This window comes from Copadichromis virginalis, linkage group LG3 (genome assembly GCF_057382275.1).
Source record: "Copadichromis virginalis isolate Kocher_CV1m ecotype Utaka linkage group LG3, C_Virginalis_male_GT1.1, whole genome shotgun sequence".
Classification (NCBI taxonomy): domain Eukaryota; kingdom Metazoa; phylum Chordata; class Actinopteri; order Cichliformes; family Cichlidae; genus Copadichromis; species Copadichromis virginalis.
This window is the reverse complement of record NC_140620.1, coordinates 23,435,767-23,455,138: the sequence shown is the minus strand read 5'-3', so window position 1 is coordinate 23,455,138 and position 19,372 is coordinate 23,435,767. Positions and strand designations below refer to the sequence as shown.

General features: G+C 38.0%; 2 protein-coding genes across 2 annotated transcripts; both read left to right on the top strand.

The window, feature by feature from the left end:
* The first annotated feature begins 4,029 nt into the window (after positions 1-4,029).
* Positions 4,030-8,576, top strand: LOC146713511 (high affinity immunoglobulin epsilon receptor subunit alpha-like). The gene is made up of 7 exons (XM_085438412.1): positions 4,030-4,060; positions 4,259-4,300; positions 4,523-4,783; positions 4,865-5,110; positions 5,266-5,418; positions 5,582-5,641; positions 8,494-8,576. Exons 1-7 carry the CDS (start codon positions 4,030-4,032, stop codon positions 8,574-8,576), a joined length of 876 nt encoding a protein of 291 aa, XP_085294538.1.
* Positions 8,577-10,180: 1,604 nt separating this feature from the next.
* Positions 10,181-12,147, top strand: LOC146713510 (cell adhesion molecule CEACAM20-like). The gene is made up of 5 exons (XM_085448517.1): positions 10,181-10,223; positions 10,425-10,469; positions 10,799-11,059; positions 11,142-11,387; positions 11,832-12,147. Exons 1-5 carry the CDS (start codon positions 10,193-10,195, stop codon positions 12,026-12,028), a joined length of 780 nt encoding a protein of 259 aa, XP_085304643.1. The 5' UTR covers positions 10,181-10,192; the 3' UTR covers positions 12,029-12,147.
* Positions 12,148-19,372: the final 7,225 nt, after the last annotated feature.

Genomic DNA, 19,372 nt, shown 5'->3' with positions numbered 1-19,372 from the left:
TATAGCGTCAAATCCTAATAACAGTTGCCTCAAGGTGATTAATAATTTTTTATTCTTTACTAAAAACCAGAATAGGATATATTTGAATTGACAAAAATTAGTTGTCTTGTTGGTATTTCCTGCATCTTTGTTTGTGTACGTGTTAAATATTCAAGGCTTTGTATTTTGTTTTTTGTTGTTTATTTTATTGGTATTCTATATTTTTCAACGTTTATCCTCAACCTCCCGTTTTATTTTGATAATAGTTCGTTTTATGTTCACAAACACAAAGAATACAAACTGCTTCTCTTTAAGAGATCTACTCTAGCACAAGGTTGTGAGTTACAATAGTTACATATGGGATGCTTGACAGAATTTGATTTCCCTTGCCTTTCTGTCTTTACCACCGGCACACACTCAACTCTGGAGTTCTGACATCCAATGTAACTGTAACGCAGGAGGTGCAAGGGAAAACTATGTTTACTCAATCTCCATTAATGATTTTATTTAATCTGAAACATACGTAAACACACACTCCCACATGCTCATACACTGCAATACAGCAATGATCTAAGAAAAAATTGGGATCAGACACAATTCCCTCTAATGATACCTCCTGTCTTCTCTCTCTTGCGCTATGTGATCACACAGATCATGTTTGCTGCCAATTAGTTCAATACTGTGTCATTTACACTAATTTAAATGTTTCCTCTTCTATCAAGCAACTGAACAAGTGGTAAATAAGTGACTTTAATAATGCCCATTAAATACCAAACAATATTTCCTAATCATTATTATTTTAAACATTGACAGAAATCACAATACACCGATATTTTAATGGTTTTAAAGATGCTATCAGGCACATGTACACACTGTCAAACTTGTAAACTTTTTGTGCCCAAAAATAAATCTTGCAATATTTCATGACGACCAGCAGATGGCAGTTGGGCTAAAATGAACAAATTTTAGCCCAACTGCCATCAATAAAAATAACTCACTGGAAAACTAAAAACAAAAGTACAGACTGTACTTAAATAGAACTACAAATACTGATTCATCTTCTTTACTCAAGTGAAGGTGAAAAAGTAGACGCTCTAAAAAGTACGCAAAGCAAGAAAGTAAAAGTAGCCCCATAAAAAAAACATTTCCATGAGCTATTTTTATGCAGAACTACCTGCACATTGTGCTAATGTAATGTGCTGGAGCCACTATAGGGAAGCTGTACAAACAGATACTTACAAATAGCTCTGACAGCACTGAGCAGCTCCTTCAGTGGCTGCGGCATCCACGATGTGGGATGGAGAGATTTCGTAGGTCTTTCCTCCCCACTGCTGTCAGACTCAAACAACAAAGACTTCAACTGATCAAACACACACTTCCACACATGTGCAATAGCAATAACACTAAGTGCAATACTCTTTTCTGGCATTGCTGTATTATACTCAATTGTATATAGCATTTGTATTCTATTTTATTGATTATACATAGTATTTAATTTTATTTTATTCTATTCTATTGTGTACGGTATCTTATTGATATCTTATTCCAGTGTTTTTCTGTAATTTTTCTAGGCAACTTTGCACTGTTCACACCTGTAACAAAACAAATTCCCCACACGTGGGACTAACTTTTTTGTTTTCTTTTTTTCCTGTCCTGTCCAGCAGTGTAACAATCAGAATTGTTGTCTGAAGGCCAAAGAAATGCCCAAAAGATTTATTTCAAAAGTGGATAATTTTGGCTGTTGCTTTACTTGTCCACTATCCATATTTTATTAGAAGTGAATTAGTTTTTTTTTTAGTTTTTTTTTAAATTTTGAGTTATTAAAATCACACAAGATGAGGAGAAGGAAAAGAGAAAAGAAAAAAGAATCAGGAAGAAAGTTAACAGAAGGAGAGGGAGAGAAAAAAAACTAATAAATTTGCTTGACCTCCAGCTGAAGAAAAAAAAATGTGAGAAAAAGCAACACAGCAGGAAATCCACAGAAACAACCAACATTGTATAAGTAACCGTAAATAAGAAATATTAAATGTTATTGAGCAGAATACAGTATTATTACAGTTTTTTTCTGATTGCTTAAGCACATTTTTTGTAACTATTGGCTAATTTTGCAAAACTCTACACACAAATAAGAAAACCTGTCACCCAATAATCAAAACATTGTAGTTCTCTTGCAAAAGCAAACACAGCTAGATTAACTCTTCACACCTTCATAAAAATGGTGTTTCCGTATCAAACAGTACACACAAGCCATCATCTACTAAGCACACAATGCGCCAACTGCACACTGATGGTATGAATACAAAACACATCTGGCTTTTGCTTTCTCTGTGCACAAGGTAGGCTATGTCAGTTTGAGCTCATACTTCTGTCATAGATCCATAAGCATAGAGGGATCCAAACTTCAAGTACTGGTGTTTATTCAAACACATCAAAACAAACACAACTGTTTATTTCCAAGTATAGGATTATTTGCAATCGCCATAATGACTATATGGGTTACTTGGTCTGCAGTGAACATGCTTCCTCTGCCCCAGCATCTGGTCATCTAGCAATTCTGTAAAGTAACAATTTCAGTATTTTCACATCAATGGTATTGGTGTGTTTCTCATTGGCATATGGCAGTGCTACAAATCTTTGTGCGAAGTGACTGTACTCACCGATTCTCATTTCAAGATGTCCTTATGGTACTTGCTACAGTGTAGCGGCTCGAGTTAGGCTGGACCCGTTGGCCAGCTACCCTCAGGGTCATTCCACGGTTGATTACATGGTCCACTATTGTAGCTCTGATGTCATCAGCAATTCTATTTCTTACTCTTCCTACCCTTCCTCTCCCCCCCTCCTCATCTTCCTCTCCCCCCTCCTCATCTTCCTCTTGCTCCTCCTTGTCCTTGTCGTCCTCTTCATCCTACTTCTTCACCTCCACGTCCTCTTCCTCGGCCTCCTCTACTTCTCACTCTTTCTGCTCCCTCCATTGTACTCCGCACACACAGCTTACCTGTATTATAGTGCTTAGGCTGATTGCAAAGTGAACTAATTATCTAAAAAAGTTTTCACATGTGAAAGTGTGCCAGACAGTTGGCAAATTAGTGTTAATGATAGCCATACATGTGTATACTTTTGCTAGGAGTGTGTTGGAAATTTGGTAATTGAGTGTTGTGCAGTGAATTGTGCCTACAGTTTTGCAAAGTGTGTGTTACAAAATTGCAAACTGAGTGCAAAGCAGTTTTTGTGCTTTTAGTTTTGCAGACTCAGTGAGTGGTTTTGCTATAAGTCTGAATAGTTTTAGAGATTGTGCTACAGGAATCACAGTTAGGGTTTAAGCATTCAGAAAAAACTGTAATACATGACATGTTTAGAGTCAGCAGCCGACCAAGATCAAGCCCAAGAGTGTGTCTGTACATCACTGTTTGTGCACCTGTGTGAACATGTGAGTGTTAAGCGTGCTTGTGTTCATAAGGTTTCTCCTTTTAAGTATCTAATAGTAGGTGTGGGGAGCCACAGTCCTGCCCTCCAGGACATGAAGCAGGCATGGAGGGGACTCAGGCCCCAGAAATCCAGAGGCCTCCCAGACCAGGAGGATAACAGCAGGGGCAAACCCCTCAACAGGTAAAATGGAGAGGTGGGCACCGACACTACAGGTGAGGCTGAATAAACAGACCGTCTGGACTCCGTTCAGGGTGCCCACCCCCAAGGCCCTATATGTATGACAGTAGGGGTGAGAGGACAAATAACAACAGTGATATAAATGATGAGGATTTGTTTATTACTGTCACAATGAAAACCATGTGTTAACATGCTGATGCATGAAACTAAGAAGGCAGACATGATAGATATGCAATGACTGCAAGTTGTATTAAAAGCAGCAGTTTGTTTTCTCCCCTTTTATAGTGATCTGAAACTGCGGGTAACTTTAATGTAACGTAGCTTATTCAAATACTATTTTAAAATGTTTAGCATCGCTTCAGCTGCAGAAAGAAGCCACACAGGAAACACCCCCTGCTCACTGACTTAACATTTGTCAAGTGTGCACATAGTCAGCAGCAAGACAGCATGGAGGTCAGAGCTCTGTGCATCAAACTGTGTACGTACTTTTTTCTTTTTCTACATTAGAGCTAAATTATAAATAGTTTAGTAAATTTAATAATGAGGTTTAGATGTAATACTTTTCTTTTTTTTTAACTTTCAGAAAATATTTTCTAATTTAGTTGTGCCATCCTGAGACGTTATTATTATTGCACTGTAGGCCTCAATAATTTGTATCTCTTTTTTGTCTCTTCAGTTATGACTCTTGTGGTCCTTTGTGCACATGGTCAGAAAGTTGGCAAGTATCAAAAAATTGCTTGTTGATATGGATGTTGTTTAGTATTTTGTGTTTTGTGGACCAAATATATGAAAAGTAGGAAAAAAAGTATTCTTTTGTGATCATGTATATAAAGAGTTATGGTGCATATTTTCAGTTCATTTTCCTTTTTTCCTGAAATGTTGTTTTCTCAATATTTAGGTAAAGCTCATCAGTGAGTCTTTTCGTTTGTTCTTTTCTCAGATGCAGTGTCCTTTCGAATCAGTCCAAACAGACTGCAGTTCTTTGAATATGAACCAGTAACATTTTACTGTGATGGGGTCCTTTATTGTCAAGTTGTTCATAAATTCAAAGGGAAAATAGAATCATGTAATAAAACTAACATGAAAACACCAACAGGATCATACTGCACCATTTCAAATATTTATCCAGATGATGGTGGAGAGTACTGGTGTGAGACTGAAGGAGGGAAAAGAAGCAACAAAATCAACATAACGGTCACTGGTATGTTTACAACAAGGTAACAATATTTTGTAATTTTAAATTATTTTATTGTCACATGAATCACAGACTTGTCTCATACAGTTGGCTCTGTGATCCTGGAGAGTCCTGCCATTCCTGTAATAGAAGAAGGAAATGTGACTCTGAGCTGCAGAAACAAGATGGCTTCTTCCAACTTCAAAACTGATTTCTATAAATATGGACATCCCATCCATAATAGCTCCACAGGAAACGTGACAATCCACAGAGTTTCCAAGTCTGATGAAGGACTTTACAAGTGTGGGATTTCGGGAGTTGGAGAATCATCAGAGAGCTGGCTCAGTGTCAGGGGTGATTTGAAGCCTTTATAACCTTCCTGTTGTGTTGTCTGATTGTCCGTCCCTCAGGTTTTTAGAAGCTTTTAATGCCAGATATGTAACGTTTTAAACATCATCTCAGTATAAGGAAGCTTGAATTAACATTTTATCTTCCGCTTATTTTTTTAGCTTTTAATAATTCAGCAACTAATCCAGACATTTACAAAGATACAAGACTTTTCACCTGTGATGCCACACCTTGGATCATTTCCACTACTGTATTCGGTGCTCTGTTGTTGTTGGTGGGACTGTACCACTTTGGCAAATGTTGCTGGGAGAGAGGTAAAAAAAAAACACCAATTGCTGCTACCTAAATGTTTTTACATGGATTATGTTTATTATGTGGTTAAGTTTAGTTGGTGCATAATGTTTGAAAACAATGTTCATTTCTTTCTCGCTGGCTATGTTAATACAGTTTATTTTATTATTCTTTTTTTCCCTTCAGCAAATTTCTTCTGTCCATCAACAACAGTCAATGGTTCAGGCTCAGCCAACGATCAAACAGGTCAGAACACAAACACTGTGGCAGTGTTGTTTTTATACCATCAAACTGAAGGAAACTGGAAGATATATAATTTGAAACAGAAATGCTCTTATCGATTATTTGGATATTGTACTGAAGTTATACTGAGTTTATTTTTTAATTTATTTATTTATTGATAGGCTAAGGCTATAGACTATTTATTAAGCTAAGCAAGAGTCTGTGCCTGTTTTCATATATTTTGATAACTTTTGTTATTTTACAGCTTCCACAGCGGCCAATATTGTGAATCCAGTCAGAGAAATGTATGCTGTTATAAGAAAAAAAAACAGGAAGAAGAAAGGTATTTTATAAAACATGTCTCTAAATTGACAAGCAGACAATCATAATTAGTTTTCTTGTTGCTATTACCTGCATTTTTATTTGTATATCTAATCATTTATAAATTTGGAGATTTTAGTGATAATTTTCAACGTGTAGGATATTTTTATTTTCTTTGTTGAGTGTTATATAAAGAACAACCATGTTTTCTCTCCTTTATGCAAAGTATTGAGTAGGAGCCAGAAAATTATACCATAGCTTAGCACACATTAAAGGGTTGTTTGTTTGTTTGTTTTTACCTCAGAGTCCTGCTAGCAGCAGGTAACATAACGGACTGATAGAAATGGTATTGATTTTCATTTCTAACTCTGAATGAGAGATTTTCCTAAAAATTCACATGAAATTGAATGACCACAGTGAATGATAACCAGAGATCATCATCCGTTATATTACTGTTAATATAAGTGATGACCTCTCAGCTTTACTGCTTTCCTCTATTAGACAAAGATGTACTGTCCTCTAGATCCATATTCTACAGCTCAGGCTGTCAAATATGTGTCCAGAATATGGGTCTAGTGACACTTACCCACAAGTTGCAACTCAATTAAAAAAAATCATCGTAATGGGCCATCCACCTGGGGACTCACTCAATGCTCATGTGTCCATAAGTGCACATGGCACCAGAACACCCTAGGCCTCAGGTCAATGATCAACTTTGTAATCGTATCATCAGATCTACAGCCATATATTGGAAAGTTGCGTAAAGAGAGGTACTGAGCTGTCAACTGATCACCACCTGCTGATCAGGTGGATCACACTGTGGGGGAGGAAGCTGGACAGACCTGGGGTGTGTTGGGAATGCCTAGGAGATGACCCCATCCCTACAATCTTCAACTCCCACCTCCATCAGAGCTTTGACAGCATTCAGGGGATATTGGGGACACTTAGGCCAAGTAGAACACAACTCAGGCAGTGGTTTGAGTGGCTGGACTTCGGAGAGGCCATGGAAAAATGCTTTCGGACTACCTTGAAGAGATTCTGGTCAGACAACTCAGGAGGGGAAACGGTAAAGTGTGGGTGGAGCGCTGCTGACTTTGACTGAGGATATTCTCGGGCGGTGGAAGGGATACTTTATCAGTGGGATTACCTCCTTAATCCCACTGACACATCTTCCATAGGAGAAGCAGTGTCTGGGATAGGGGTGACAACTCTCCATCACAGGGAGTGAGGTCACTGAAGCAGTTAAACAACTCCTCGGTGGCAGGGCTGCTAGGTTGGATTAGGTTCACCCTGAGTTCCTGAAGACTATGGATGTTGTAGGGCTCTCTTGATTTACACACCTCTGCAATGTTGCATGGAGATCATGGGCAGTACCTATGAAGTGGCAGACCGGGTGGGGGTGCTTCAGAACTTCAAAAAGGGGGACTAGAAGGTGCCAGGGTGCTGGAAAGGAGAATCTGTCCATTATTCGAACATTTGATTCAGGAAGAGCAATGCGATTTTTGTCCAGGTTGGTGGAACACTGGACAAACTCTTTACGCTCTCAATGATACTTGAGGGTGCATGAGTTGGCCCAACCAGTCTGCATGTGTTTTGTGGACTTGGAGAAGGCATTCGAACCATGTTCCTCAGGATGTTCTATGGGAGGTGCTTTGCTTCTTATATAACTGTTGTTAGTGATTTCCGGTGTCCCATCTGCTTTATCAGTTTACAGCTCTATAAATACCATTACGTGAAAAAAAGCTAATTGTGGTGTCCATTAATCTGAAAATGTCACATTACTTTATTTTGCAAAACAGATGCAAATGCAAGTTTGTTGTCAGTGATGCAAAGTCTGATACTGAGCATGTCTCTAACTTAGATGCGGTCTTGTACTCAGAAATAAGTGCCGTTTCTGTTCAATATAGTCAAAGAAAATTATGTGGCTTTCTACTTTTGTTTGACCACACTGTGTGAAAGCAGAAGTCATAAGCTGAGTGTTAGCGATGATGAAGAAATGGTTATGAGACATACTCAGCTTCTCTGTGCTTCCCTTTAATTAATTACAATAAACTTATACTGGTCCACTGGTTCCCGCACTCATATTAGTTCCTGGGGTGGAGACAGCTGGTGTCCAGCCATCACCTGCTCCCCAGATGAGGATAGCCATAACCCAGTTCATTCCTGCACCTGTACATGTTCCTCATGCAGGGGCAGCTGGTGTCCAGCTACTTCTTGCGCCTTTCCCTGTTCCTAGTGTCATGATCCCCGTCCCTCTCTGGCTGGCTCGTGATGGCTGCAGGTTTTGTTTATGTGTTGTTCTCTCTCACTCTCTCATGCCTGCCTGGGTGGAGCTCGTTATGGGCTCTTGCTCTTGGCCCGCACACCTGTGCTGATTGCCACCACCTATTAATGATCAGTGCCATAACACCAGGGTGCTCTGTAACTATTTAATTCTCTGGCACGGAGCAGTTAGTTGTGGGAACGTTGAACTTGTGTTTGTTCTCTCACCTCTTTCTTAGAAATCGCTCTTTGTTTACTCACCTGTTGAACTAACCTGTGCTCTCTATATATAGATTTCACTGGACCTTGTGACAGACCCTCCCTTGTGATTTCTGTGTACGGCAGCATGAGTGGAGATCTGGATGAGAGTGGCTGAAGAGGAGTGAGTATGTGCAGAAGAGAAGTGGTGGTGATGGTGCTGAAGAGGAAAGTGTGTGTGTGGATTCCCTTTGCTCTTCCCCCTGGACCCCTGCCCAACTCACTGTTAAAATATATATATAGCACTGTGGTTCACCCCTTTTCTAAATAAACTGTCACCTTTCTGCTTGCCAGAACTCTGTCTGTGTGTGAGACTGTCCGTTAGGAAGAAGCAAGCCCATCCCTCCAACCATACCCATTTCTCAGGTGGGGACAGCTGGTGTTTAGCCAGTCCCAGAACCCAATGAGAGGGCTCTGCGCTGCTGGCCGCACGGCCGACCTGAACTGCTCTGTGTAGGCCACTGGCTACGTGGCCAGGCCCCTAAACTGCTTGTTCTTTTTTTGGAACTCTAATGACCCAGTGTTTTTGGACTTTGTTTATTATTGTGGTGATATGTGTTTCTTATTTATTTGGTATTGTTTAGTTTCCTTCTGCTTGTAGTTTAATCATGTGTATTTCTAGTTCTTAGTTACTTGTTTATTTGGTCGGTTCTCTTTCGTGTCCTGTTTGTCTTGGTCTTGCCTCCCCAGAATCTCCTGTGTTAGTTAGTTGTACCTCACTGTAAAGTCTGTCTTGTCACCATGTTTTTGCATCTGTTTCCCATTCATGTCTCTGTGTGTCTGTCCGGTTTCTGTCATGCTGCATGTCCTTCACTCACTCGCCCCCATTTTGTGTCTTCGTGGTCTTGTGTCTGTTTCCTTCCTCTGTTCTCTGTATTTAGACAAAGTGCATCTCATGTGTTTCTTGTGTTTTATTATTTGTTTTATTCTGAGTCTTTTGTTGTGTGCACATGTTCAGTTTTGCTTCCCCTGTCTCATCAGTTAGATTATGTCCATCCATCTTCCGCAGGTGTTTTCCCTCTGCCCTGATTCCCTCTTGCGCATATATGGTCTTTCTCTCTCTTCATCCAGTGTCACGATCTCGTTCTTGCTGCATATTTTGCCTGTTTGGATCTCTGAGTGCCTGCCAGTTAAATTATTCAAATTTAACTTATAACTTATAATATAAATATGTTATAATATAATACAAATGTAACTTAAATTAATTATTCAAATAAAACTGATTCTGAGTCCAGTTCAGCCTTTGACTCCCTCATATTGGGTCCACAACTCTTCCTGCTAAACACAGCATAAGATGACAAGTTTGCACTGAAATGTGTGTCTTCACTATAAAGTATTGTTTTTATCTTCTGCAGTAGAAGATTAAAACAATCGTCTATATGTATCAGAAAACACCAACTTTTATGTATGTATTCAAATAATTCTGACATTGCTTGAAATAGTTATGTGGATCTCTTTTTCGCTGCTTCCAGCTTCAGTTTAAAACTGGCTTCATCACAAAATGTAGAGTAACTGTTTGATTAAATAAAAAAGCAGAAGAATAACGAACCCATTGCTGCTCTAATCCAAGCATAAGATGAAGGTTAAATAACTACAAGTTTCACTGAAGGCAGCATCAGGCTGTCTTTGTGTCAGATGACCAACCACAACCTCACCTCTGGTTCTCTGAAAACTATTTAGAGTTCTTTCAAATTAGTCACAGAAAGAGAGTCTGTTGGTCTGCAGCAAGACATCATGGAGGTCAGCGCTCTCTGCATCAGACTGTGTGAGTACTGTCTCCATTTATGCATTAAAGCTAAACTATAAAGACTTTGGTAATGTGAAAATGTTGTAAATTTAAAGCTATCATACTGAGGACCCTTTTGGTGGCACATTAGAGATGTAACAAATACCATTTTTAGCTGCTAGATTCAACAAGTTTTAAAAGTGAATATACTGATTTTTATCTGTGTTTTTGGCTTATCAGTGATGATCATTGCAGTCCTGCTCTGCTCACATTCTCAGAAAGCTGGTGAGTATAATCTGTTTCTCATTGGTATGACCATTAATTTTATTTTTTAGTTCGAAGCAGTAGGCAGTTTAAAAGAAGTAAAAAAGGATGTGCCAGTTTAGCTCTGAGTACAGTGTCACAGGCTGGCGTCCAACTTTTGGCCCTGTACTGCATCTCTTGTCGTTCTTCCCCCTAATTCTGGGTTTAATCACTGGGAAAGTTCTCATAGCCAATTACCCAGTTATGATGAGGATTTTATTTACTGTTATGCTTTCCATTTTGTTTTATTGTAAGAGTAACTCCAGAAGTTTTTGAATTAATCAGTAAACTGTCTCTTTTTCTTCATCTAGATGCAGTTTCTCTTCATATTTATCCAAACAGATTGCAGTTCTTTGAATATGATGCAGTGACATTTTACTGTGAAGGAGTCGATTATTGTGAAGTTATGCATAAAGTCAAAGGGAAAATAAAAACATGTCCCAAAACTAACAAGAGAACACCGACAGGATCATCCTGCACCATCACAAATGTTTATCGTGATGACAGTGGGGAGTACTGGCAAGAGACTAAAGGAGTGATCAGAAGCAACAGTATCAACATCTCTGTCACTGGTATGTTTGCAGTGAGACAATATTTTGTGATTCATTTTAATTACATGTAATATCAACTAAATATCAGACTCATGTTACTTAGCTGGTTCTGTGATCCTGGAGATCCCTGCTGTTCCTGTGATGGAGGGAGAAACTGTGACCTTGGGCTGCAGAAACAAGACAACTTCCTTCAACTTCACAACTGATTTCTATAAAGATGGACTCCACATCAGCACCAACTCCACACAAAACATGACCATCCACAGAGTTTCAAAGTCTGATGAAGGATATTACAAGTGCAGCATCTCAGGAGCTGGAGAATCACCAGAGACCTGGCTCAGTACCACAGGTGAGACAATGAAGAGGTATTTTTTTCTCCCTTTTAATGCCAGTCGTATTACAACTGTAATATGTGAGTAATGTGTCAGCTATAAAGAAACTTAAGTTGTTTCTATTCTGTCAGACAAAATCAGCAGAAATTGTAGTCTAACTCTATTCTCATCACTCCTGTCTCCTGCTTTGTGTGATTAAAAACTGTTTCATTACTAAATAATTCACTATATTTTTGTCACACGAGTGACATGGTTTCTTCCCTAGTTAAGCCTTTAACAGTTTGGCAGTCTATGGGGATTAACTAACTTTCCCCTCTAGTTGGAGGAACTGCATCTCTGGCAACTTCTCAGCCCTTGAATTTAATTAAATGTAGATCCAAGATAAATAACCAAGGTGACCACATATAGTTAATTAATTTCTATCATCTCTCCAGTCAATCACTTGAAAACTCATCACACAGACACTGAGATAAACCCCTTCTCAGAGGCCAGCTGTCATATCTACCTCGTCTTACGGACCGTGTTCACCATGGTGATGGTGGCTCTGCTGCTGGTGGTGGTGGGACTTCTTAATTCTGGGAAATTCAGAGCCGCAAAAACTAACTCAAGTTCAGTCCCATGTAAATGTAAATGTCATGTTACTGCAAGCAGTGAATGATTACAAGTAGCACAAATAGACAATAGAAAGCTGTACCTCATTACTTTACTTTACCTCACGCTCTATTTGATGCATCATGTGCTGTGACTGCTTAGACACAGAGTGGTTAGGACTGTTTTTTATAGGGGTTTTTTTTTTTTTTGGCAGTGGTCAATAATGTCTCTGCAAGACATGCACAATTATGTGCATGTGATGTGTCTCTGCATCAAACTTTAATTTTCATTATCAAACTAAAATGTAGAGATTGTTACATTTATTGTTGTTAAAATGCTGTGATGTTTTAAATGTTGGTGACACCTCAGAGCCAGACCATGTGAAGTCGAGGTCGTGTGGGTAGTGCCGCACTCCCTATGTTAAAAAAAAGACAACACAGTACGTTTTGCAAAAGGCAAAATACAAAAAAACAACACAAAAAGGAAAACAATTACACTTTAAAAATGTCATTATTGAGGAAATGCATGAGAAGTAATAAGTATTCATTATCCAATTTATATTGATGCACAGACTCATACCTCTCACTGATGAATGTAGTTATAGACATTTTGAACACTGATCAATTTCCCAATTGCCCCTCATGAAGAAATTATTACCATTTAAGCAACATTTGAGGTATTATAACCATGTACCTGGATGATGGTGATACGTTGGCCTAATATGAACCTCTGTAATATTTTGGTGTCTGTAATTGAGCTATTTGTATATATTAGAGCTATATTTTGTAAACTTTATAATGTATTGCAATATTTAATTAGTTCACTATGTTACTGTTAATGTCTTGGAGCAACTGTAAACCACATAGGGATAATTAAAATATTATAATTCTGGTTCTATTTTATTGCCAGCCATTCACACAAACACTGTTTTTGTATCTAACATTCATACTCTGATGAACACAGACCAAGTCAAGCATTAGTATCTTTCCCAAGGATGAAGTCACCTCACTGACTGCTACATAGAGATTGGAATAAAGAAGAGTTGTCCATTTCCTTGTTTACTTACTGATTCCATTTATCAGTTCAAGTTGCACAATCAGCTGATTTTAGTTCATATCCCAGAGAGAAAAATAATAGCACTTTTTACTACTATTATATGTATTATTACTTTTTTATTGCAAAAAGGGCAAGAGCGTAATGGTGAAGTGGCAACTGGACAAAAAACTGCATTATGCAGTATGTTAACACATCTTGGTTCTTTGCAACAATCTATAAAGGCAGCATGCTAATGCTAAGCTAGCCAAGAAACAAAAGTGATACTAAAGCTGAGTGAATGCCTACCCCAGTCCAGCAGCCAGACTGTGAACTTAACTCATTCACTGCCATTGACGTCTATAGACGTCAATTGAAAGGCTTACATTGACTGCCATGAAAATGGCTGGCAGTGAATGAGTTAAGCAAGTAAAAAATGGATGGGCAGCCAGGCTCCAGTTTCCATTTCCACCTGTTCTTGGTTCTGAAACCGAATGATTGTGGTGATCACATTGTGCTGGTTTTCATCTTTGCTTTGTACTACCGGCTTTGTGTTCATAACTAAATACCAAAGACAAATATCATATCTGTGTCCTCATTAGGATAGGGATTTGTGTCGTAGCCTATAAGTTTATATTGTTAAATAGTAATTATGAGATGGTGTGTTTCAGGTTATTTTACAGACAAATGCAAAAGCAATTTAACAAGTTGTATACTGAGTTACATTCTCCTGGAAGTTAGATATTCACTAATGCACCACATTGCTTTTAAGAAAAGTGTTTTAAATGTGTAATATTACATTTTTTTGAGTAATAGCTCCAACACTGATCGCAAAAAAGATGTGAAATGCCTCCAACATACACAGCCATCTAACCATACAGCAGGTAATTCATTTGCAAATGTAATGTCTTCCACATGCTGCTTAGTGATGGTGGTGACTGTCAAAGTGGAGCCAATGAGAATCGATAAGAACATGGATAAGTGATATTGATAATGGAATTGGATCTGCAAAACTTTAGCAGTGGCTGCCTTGCTATAGACCATAGTTGCCAACAATAATGTGCAATGATTAATACAAATACAGTATATAACTCTAGGTGAAACACTTTAATATGCTGATGTGCTGAATAATGATAAAAAAAAAATAAAAAGCTAAAAAAATTATTGATATATTTGCAGCTGGTCCTAAAGATGATTTCTTATATGCACATCTGGTTATTATTCTTCATCATAGTCAAAATTGTACTCAGGGTCAACAAGCATGTAGTGTTTTTCTGCCTGACGAAAGTGAATGCTGCAATGTTCATGATTTACTGCAGGTGGCAGAGATGGATTGAAATGAACACATGCTGCCATCAATGCAAAGGGACCCACTGCAGGGCTCTAGACTAACTTTTTGCCATGGGCGTACCGGTACGCCTAACTTTAAAAAGTTAGGCGTACCGGCACAAAAGTTAGGCGCACAAAATTTTTTATAATAACTGATATAATATAATGTGTTTTTCTGGATACACTGTGCTTTTTCAGCATTCAAAGATTGATGACACCGTGTCAGAGCACTGGCTATGAATTTCAGAAGGATCAGGCTTTAACTTAACAGAAAAGTTAGCAATAGTTCTTTTCCTATTACAGCTACATCCACTTCTGTCGTGCCTAGGCTGCTCATAGGGCTGGGTATCATCACTGATTTCTATAATCCATTCGATTCTGGTTTTCAAAGTCCCGATTTGATTCAACTTAGCCTCAGACAGTCAGAAATATTATAATTCTGATCATTTATCAGTACTGACTTCATCAGAATTGTGAACATCACAGCAGATGCCTTTGTGTGAAAGTAACTGAGAATAAAACACCAAAAAACATAAAGGAGATTTTCCTGGTCTGGCTTTTTATAGCAGATAACCTTAAAAATATTCTACAATGTTCTGCATATAAAGTTTAAATTTCTTCAGTATTGAACAACAGAAAAAATAGGCTTTCTTGTCCGAGGTCATTTAAGTGAAAAAAAGAAAAGAAAAAGACAGCAGCCACAGCGCTGTAAACAACGGTAGACTGGTGGGTAATAAGCGAATGAATAATACAGAAAACGGAGATTGGAGACGGGAAACTGTTCTTGAAGTACAGAGAGAGAGAGAGAGAGAGAGCTAGCTGTGCATGAAGTGTGATTTTAATAGTCGTGGAAGCAAAACAGCAAAATTCATGACGACATTGATCAAATGTGAAGCGCAGTTTGCTGCTTGTTTTGCTGCTGGCTCAGTGAATTTTGGTTGGAGAGACAAAACCTGCAGCTCAGAATCAGCGCAACAAGACGTAATCACAGCGCGGACCGGACGCATCAGAACCGCTAAGCTCCGACAGCGTGTCCGTCTGCGGGCCGTCGGGTGAGAAAGCCGAGAAAGACAAAGATGATTCTCACGGTCCGCTCTGTGTTTACGTCTTTGTGTGGAGTCCATGTACCTGCTCTCATCTGCTGTTTGGTTGTTGTTGAAATGGTTTTGTGAGCTTTAATCTGAGAATCTGGCGTTTCTGGCAAAACACAGTTATATTTAAAAGTCGATTCAGGATTTAATGAATTGATATCGCTTTATTCAAGCTACTCACCTCCCACTTCCACCTGCACTTTCAACTGGACCACGGCCAGTCAGAGCGGTCCCGCCCCTGACTATCTCTGATTGGTTGAGTCCACAATAGGGGCATAATGTGTGTCTGTTGTTGACCACAGGGAAGGTTGCAGATTTTTTTTTTTTTGCTAGCCGAACATTTGGTCGCACAGGTTCAACCAAAAAGTTTTTTGAGTCGCACCACTGAAAAATTTGGTCGCATTTGCTACCAAATTTTTTATGGCCCTCCTTGTCCTCCAGGTGCAGATCTGCCTTTGTCTATCAAGTGTATTTTCATTCCTGCTCTAAAGTGGGTGTGTCCATTCACCTTCCAGCTGACACAGCTGTCCTGAGACCTGTACAAGAGGAGTTTGACTTATCCGTGTAACTTCTGTATATTTTTATATATTTTATTTTATTATTTTTTACTATTTAATTTGTAAAAATGTGTATACACACACACACACACACACACACACACACACACACACACACACACGTAGAAAAACATTTAGTATACACATCCAGAAATGCATACACTATTATATATTGTACATATATTTATTAGTTTCAGGTTGGCCATTCTTGTATTTTGCTCGTTTGTGTTGTTGTGTTTTGCACATCTCTGTTGCTTGTGGGGCTCGCACACAAGAATTTCACTCGCATGTGCTGTGCCAGTGTGCCTGCACATGTGATGTGACAATAAAAGTGATTTGATTTTGATTTGATTTGATTTCAGGGTTCTCCTCGAGCGTTTCTGTGTTACAAAGATGGTTCAGTTTTTACTGGTGTAAATCACTTCAGGAACTTAAAACTGCATTTTTTGTTTGTGTATTAATTTTGTGATTTAGAAAAATATAATACTAGCCTATAGTATACTTGATTCTAATCTGTTGCATGGTCTCTTTTACTTTAGTGCTATTTTAGCTACTAGAACATAGAACACACAGCAAGTGTACCTGTTCTATCTACAAAATTAATGTTGCTTTGATCTGCAACAAACTTAAGCAATTTCCACCTCACCATCCGATCATGTCTCTGATACTTCTTGTGTGGAAGAAAACTGCCTTTGTGATTGATCAGATGCTGCCAACACCACCACTGTCATGTGTTTCCACATCCCAGATCTGCTGCCTGAGCAAGTTAATATCACGGTAAATCATGTAATAGATATGCTGTTCCACTGTGTGGTTGTCACACTTTGTAAGGAAGCTTCAGTACCAGCAACGGACAATATTTTATTTCAAGCCAACATTTAAAGAGACACTACTAACACATTTACATCTAGGTTAATAATATTCTGGCATTGAATGGCTGAAATGTAATTCTTACCATCCTTAGTAAGTAACGACTTGTTGGTTTTAAACATATTATCTCCTCCTGCTGGTACTGTAACTTCGTATCCATTTCACACTTAGGAGAGGCAAAGTGTGACGTCCACCTGAGCCAGATACTTCAGGAATCAGCCTGCTTAATATGCATCTGCCATTCTACTGGAGAGCTGAGAGAGTTTTAGAGTTCTGAGCCTTCTGAGAGACTAGAGATTTATCTGTGAAAGTAATTAGACAGTGATTTAGATTTAGACCTGATAAAGAAACTTTTGATTAGCTTACCTGAGAGTTGAGTTCTGGGAATCTAGTTACTCTGCCTTCCCTGTAAAATACTCCAGACGTCATGGAGGTCAGAGCCCTCTGCATCAAACTCACGGAGTACTTTCTTCTTTCCCAGATTAAAACTAAAATATAAGGAATCTGTTTAAGTTAGTAAAGTTTTTAAATTACTGTGTTGTTTTAAAAGTTTTATGTCGAGGAATCATAACAAATGCACAATGCTAAATAACAAATACATTTATCAGTAGCTTTAAAGTTTAGCACTTTTTTGTCTTTTCAGTGATGAGTGTGATGATCCTGTTGTGCACACGATCAGAGTTGGTAAGTACTGGCTAGTTAAACTGCTTGAACATCATTTCATGCAATTTGAGATTTATTATTTTACCCTGTGATTTCATTTAGTTTGCTTTCCCATTTTAGTTATTAAAAAAAATACAAAAAAATAAAGTGAATCTTTATTTTGACTCAGATGCAGTTTTTGTGTTTTTCAAAACAGATTACAGTTCCTTGATTATGAGCCAATAACTTACTGTGATCCTCTTAACATACACAGGTACACCGTACAACTGGTGAACACAAATGTCCAATGCATTATATTTCAACATTAAAACATATGACAATATAAAATTCCGAAAATATAAACAAACACACCAGTGGACAAACTGGTGTATTTGGAAACTTATTATTTCTTCCTTAGCTTGATAATCACACGGCTAGACAGCCACCATGAGCAGCTTCTCTGACCTTGATTGATTGATTGAATCTTTATTTTGAACATGTTGAAGAAGTATTAAAAAAATAGAATTAAAAGAGACAAATGAACAAAGCAAACAAAAGGAAAACGAGCAACCACAACTCCAAATAACGTCCATGTTCAAAAAGGAGCAGGAAGAAGCATAAGCTTATTTAATCCCACCCCTTTTCCACTATCTAGTATCAATAGACTACAGAAATACCTCCTTGCAATTGCATTATATGTTATGTGTAATTTTTTTTTTAATATATACACATATATGTTTCTATCTATCCATACATACATATATACACACATACGCACATATACACATTTTCAATAACCCCATTAACACCTCAAGGATACAAAACCTACATATACATATATATATATATATATATATATATATATATATATATATATATATACCCATACCAACATACCCGTGCATGCGCACACACATGAAAATATTAGACAAGAACACCCTATCAAATCTCTACCTTTTCCCTGTACCCTGTAAAAACCATATCCTTAAACCGCTTTTTAAACTGCGCCATGCTTGGACATTGCTTCATATCTTTACTTAGTCTGTTCCACAGCTTCACTCCACACACAGAGATGCAAAAACTTTTTAATGTTGTACGGATACGAGGATGTTTTAAATTTAATTCCCCCCTCAAATTGTATCCCCGTTCCCTTTTAGAAAACATTTTTAGAATATTGTCAGGAAGCAGGTTATTTATTGCTTTATATATAATTTGTGCTGTGAGAAAATGAACCAGATCTGTGAATTTTAGAATTTTTGATTTTAAGAATAGTGGATTTGTATGATCTCTGTAACCTTTTTTCTAAATAGAAGTGACTTCTGCCCTTACCTTAAACTTACTTAAATCAATTATTTTGCATGTGTCAAATTAACAGTATACTAATCCTGTATACAAATAGGAACATTTTAAACATGTTTAACATAAAAATAAAAACATAAAATAAAATGCATTAATGGCATTAGCATTACAAGAGCTCTGCCTGGTGGTGAAACACTAGCATTTCAACAGCTGTTACATCCTTGATCTATTGTTTTCAGTCACTACACAAAGCTCATAACCTTAGATAAGTGTGGAGCTTTAGATTAGACTGGTTAATGTAATAACAATGTAGTAACCCAATTAAATACAGTTGTTCCAATTTAAAAGCAGTGCAGCTGGATTTGATGTGCTTGTGTATAATTTATTGTAGTTCATGTGTATTTAATCATCTGCTTTCAGTTTCATTTGCTTTGTCCTTGTACACATATATGAATGCTTTTACAAGAAAAAAGCTCCTGCAGCTTTCAAATGCACCTAGTGTGGTCAACCACTACTCGGAAGGTGTCATATTGCTTTCTCAAAACAGAAGAACCAAGTTTGTGGTCAGCAATGAAGTAAACCTGTTTGAGA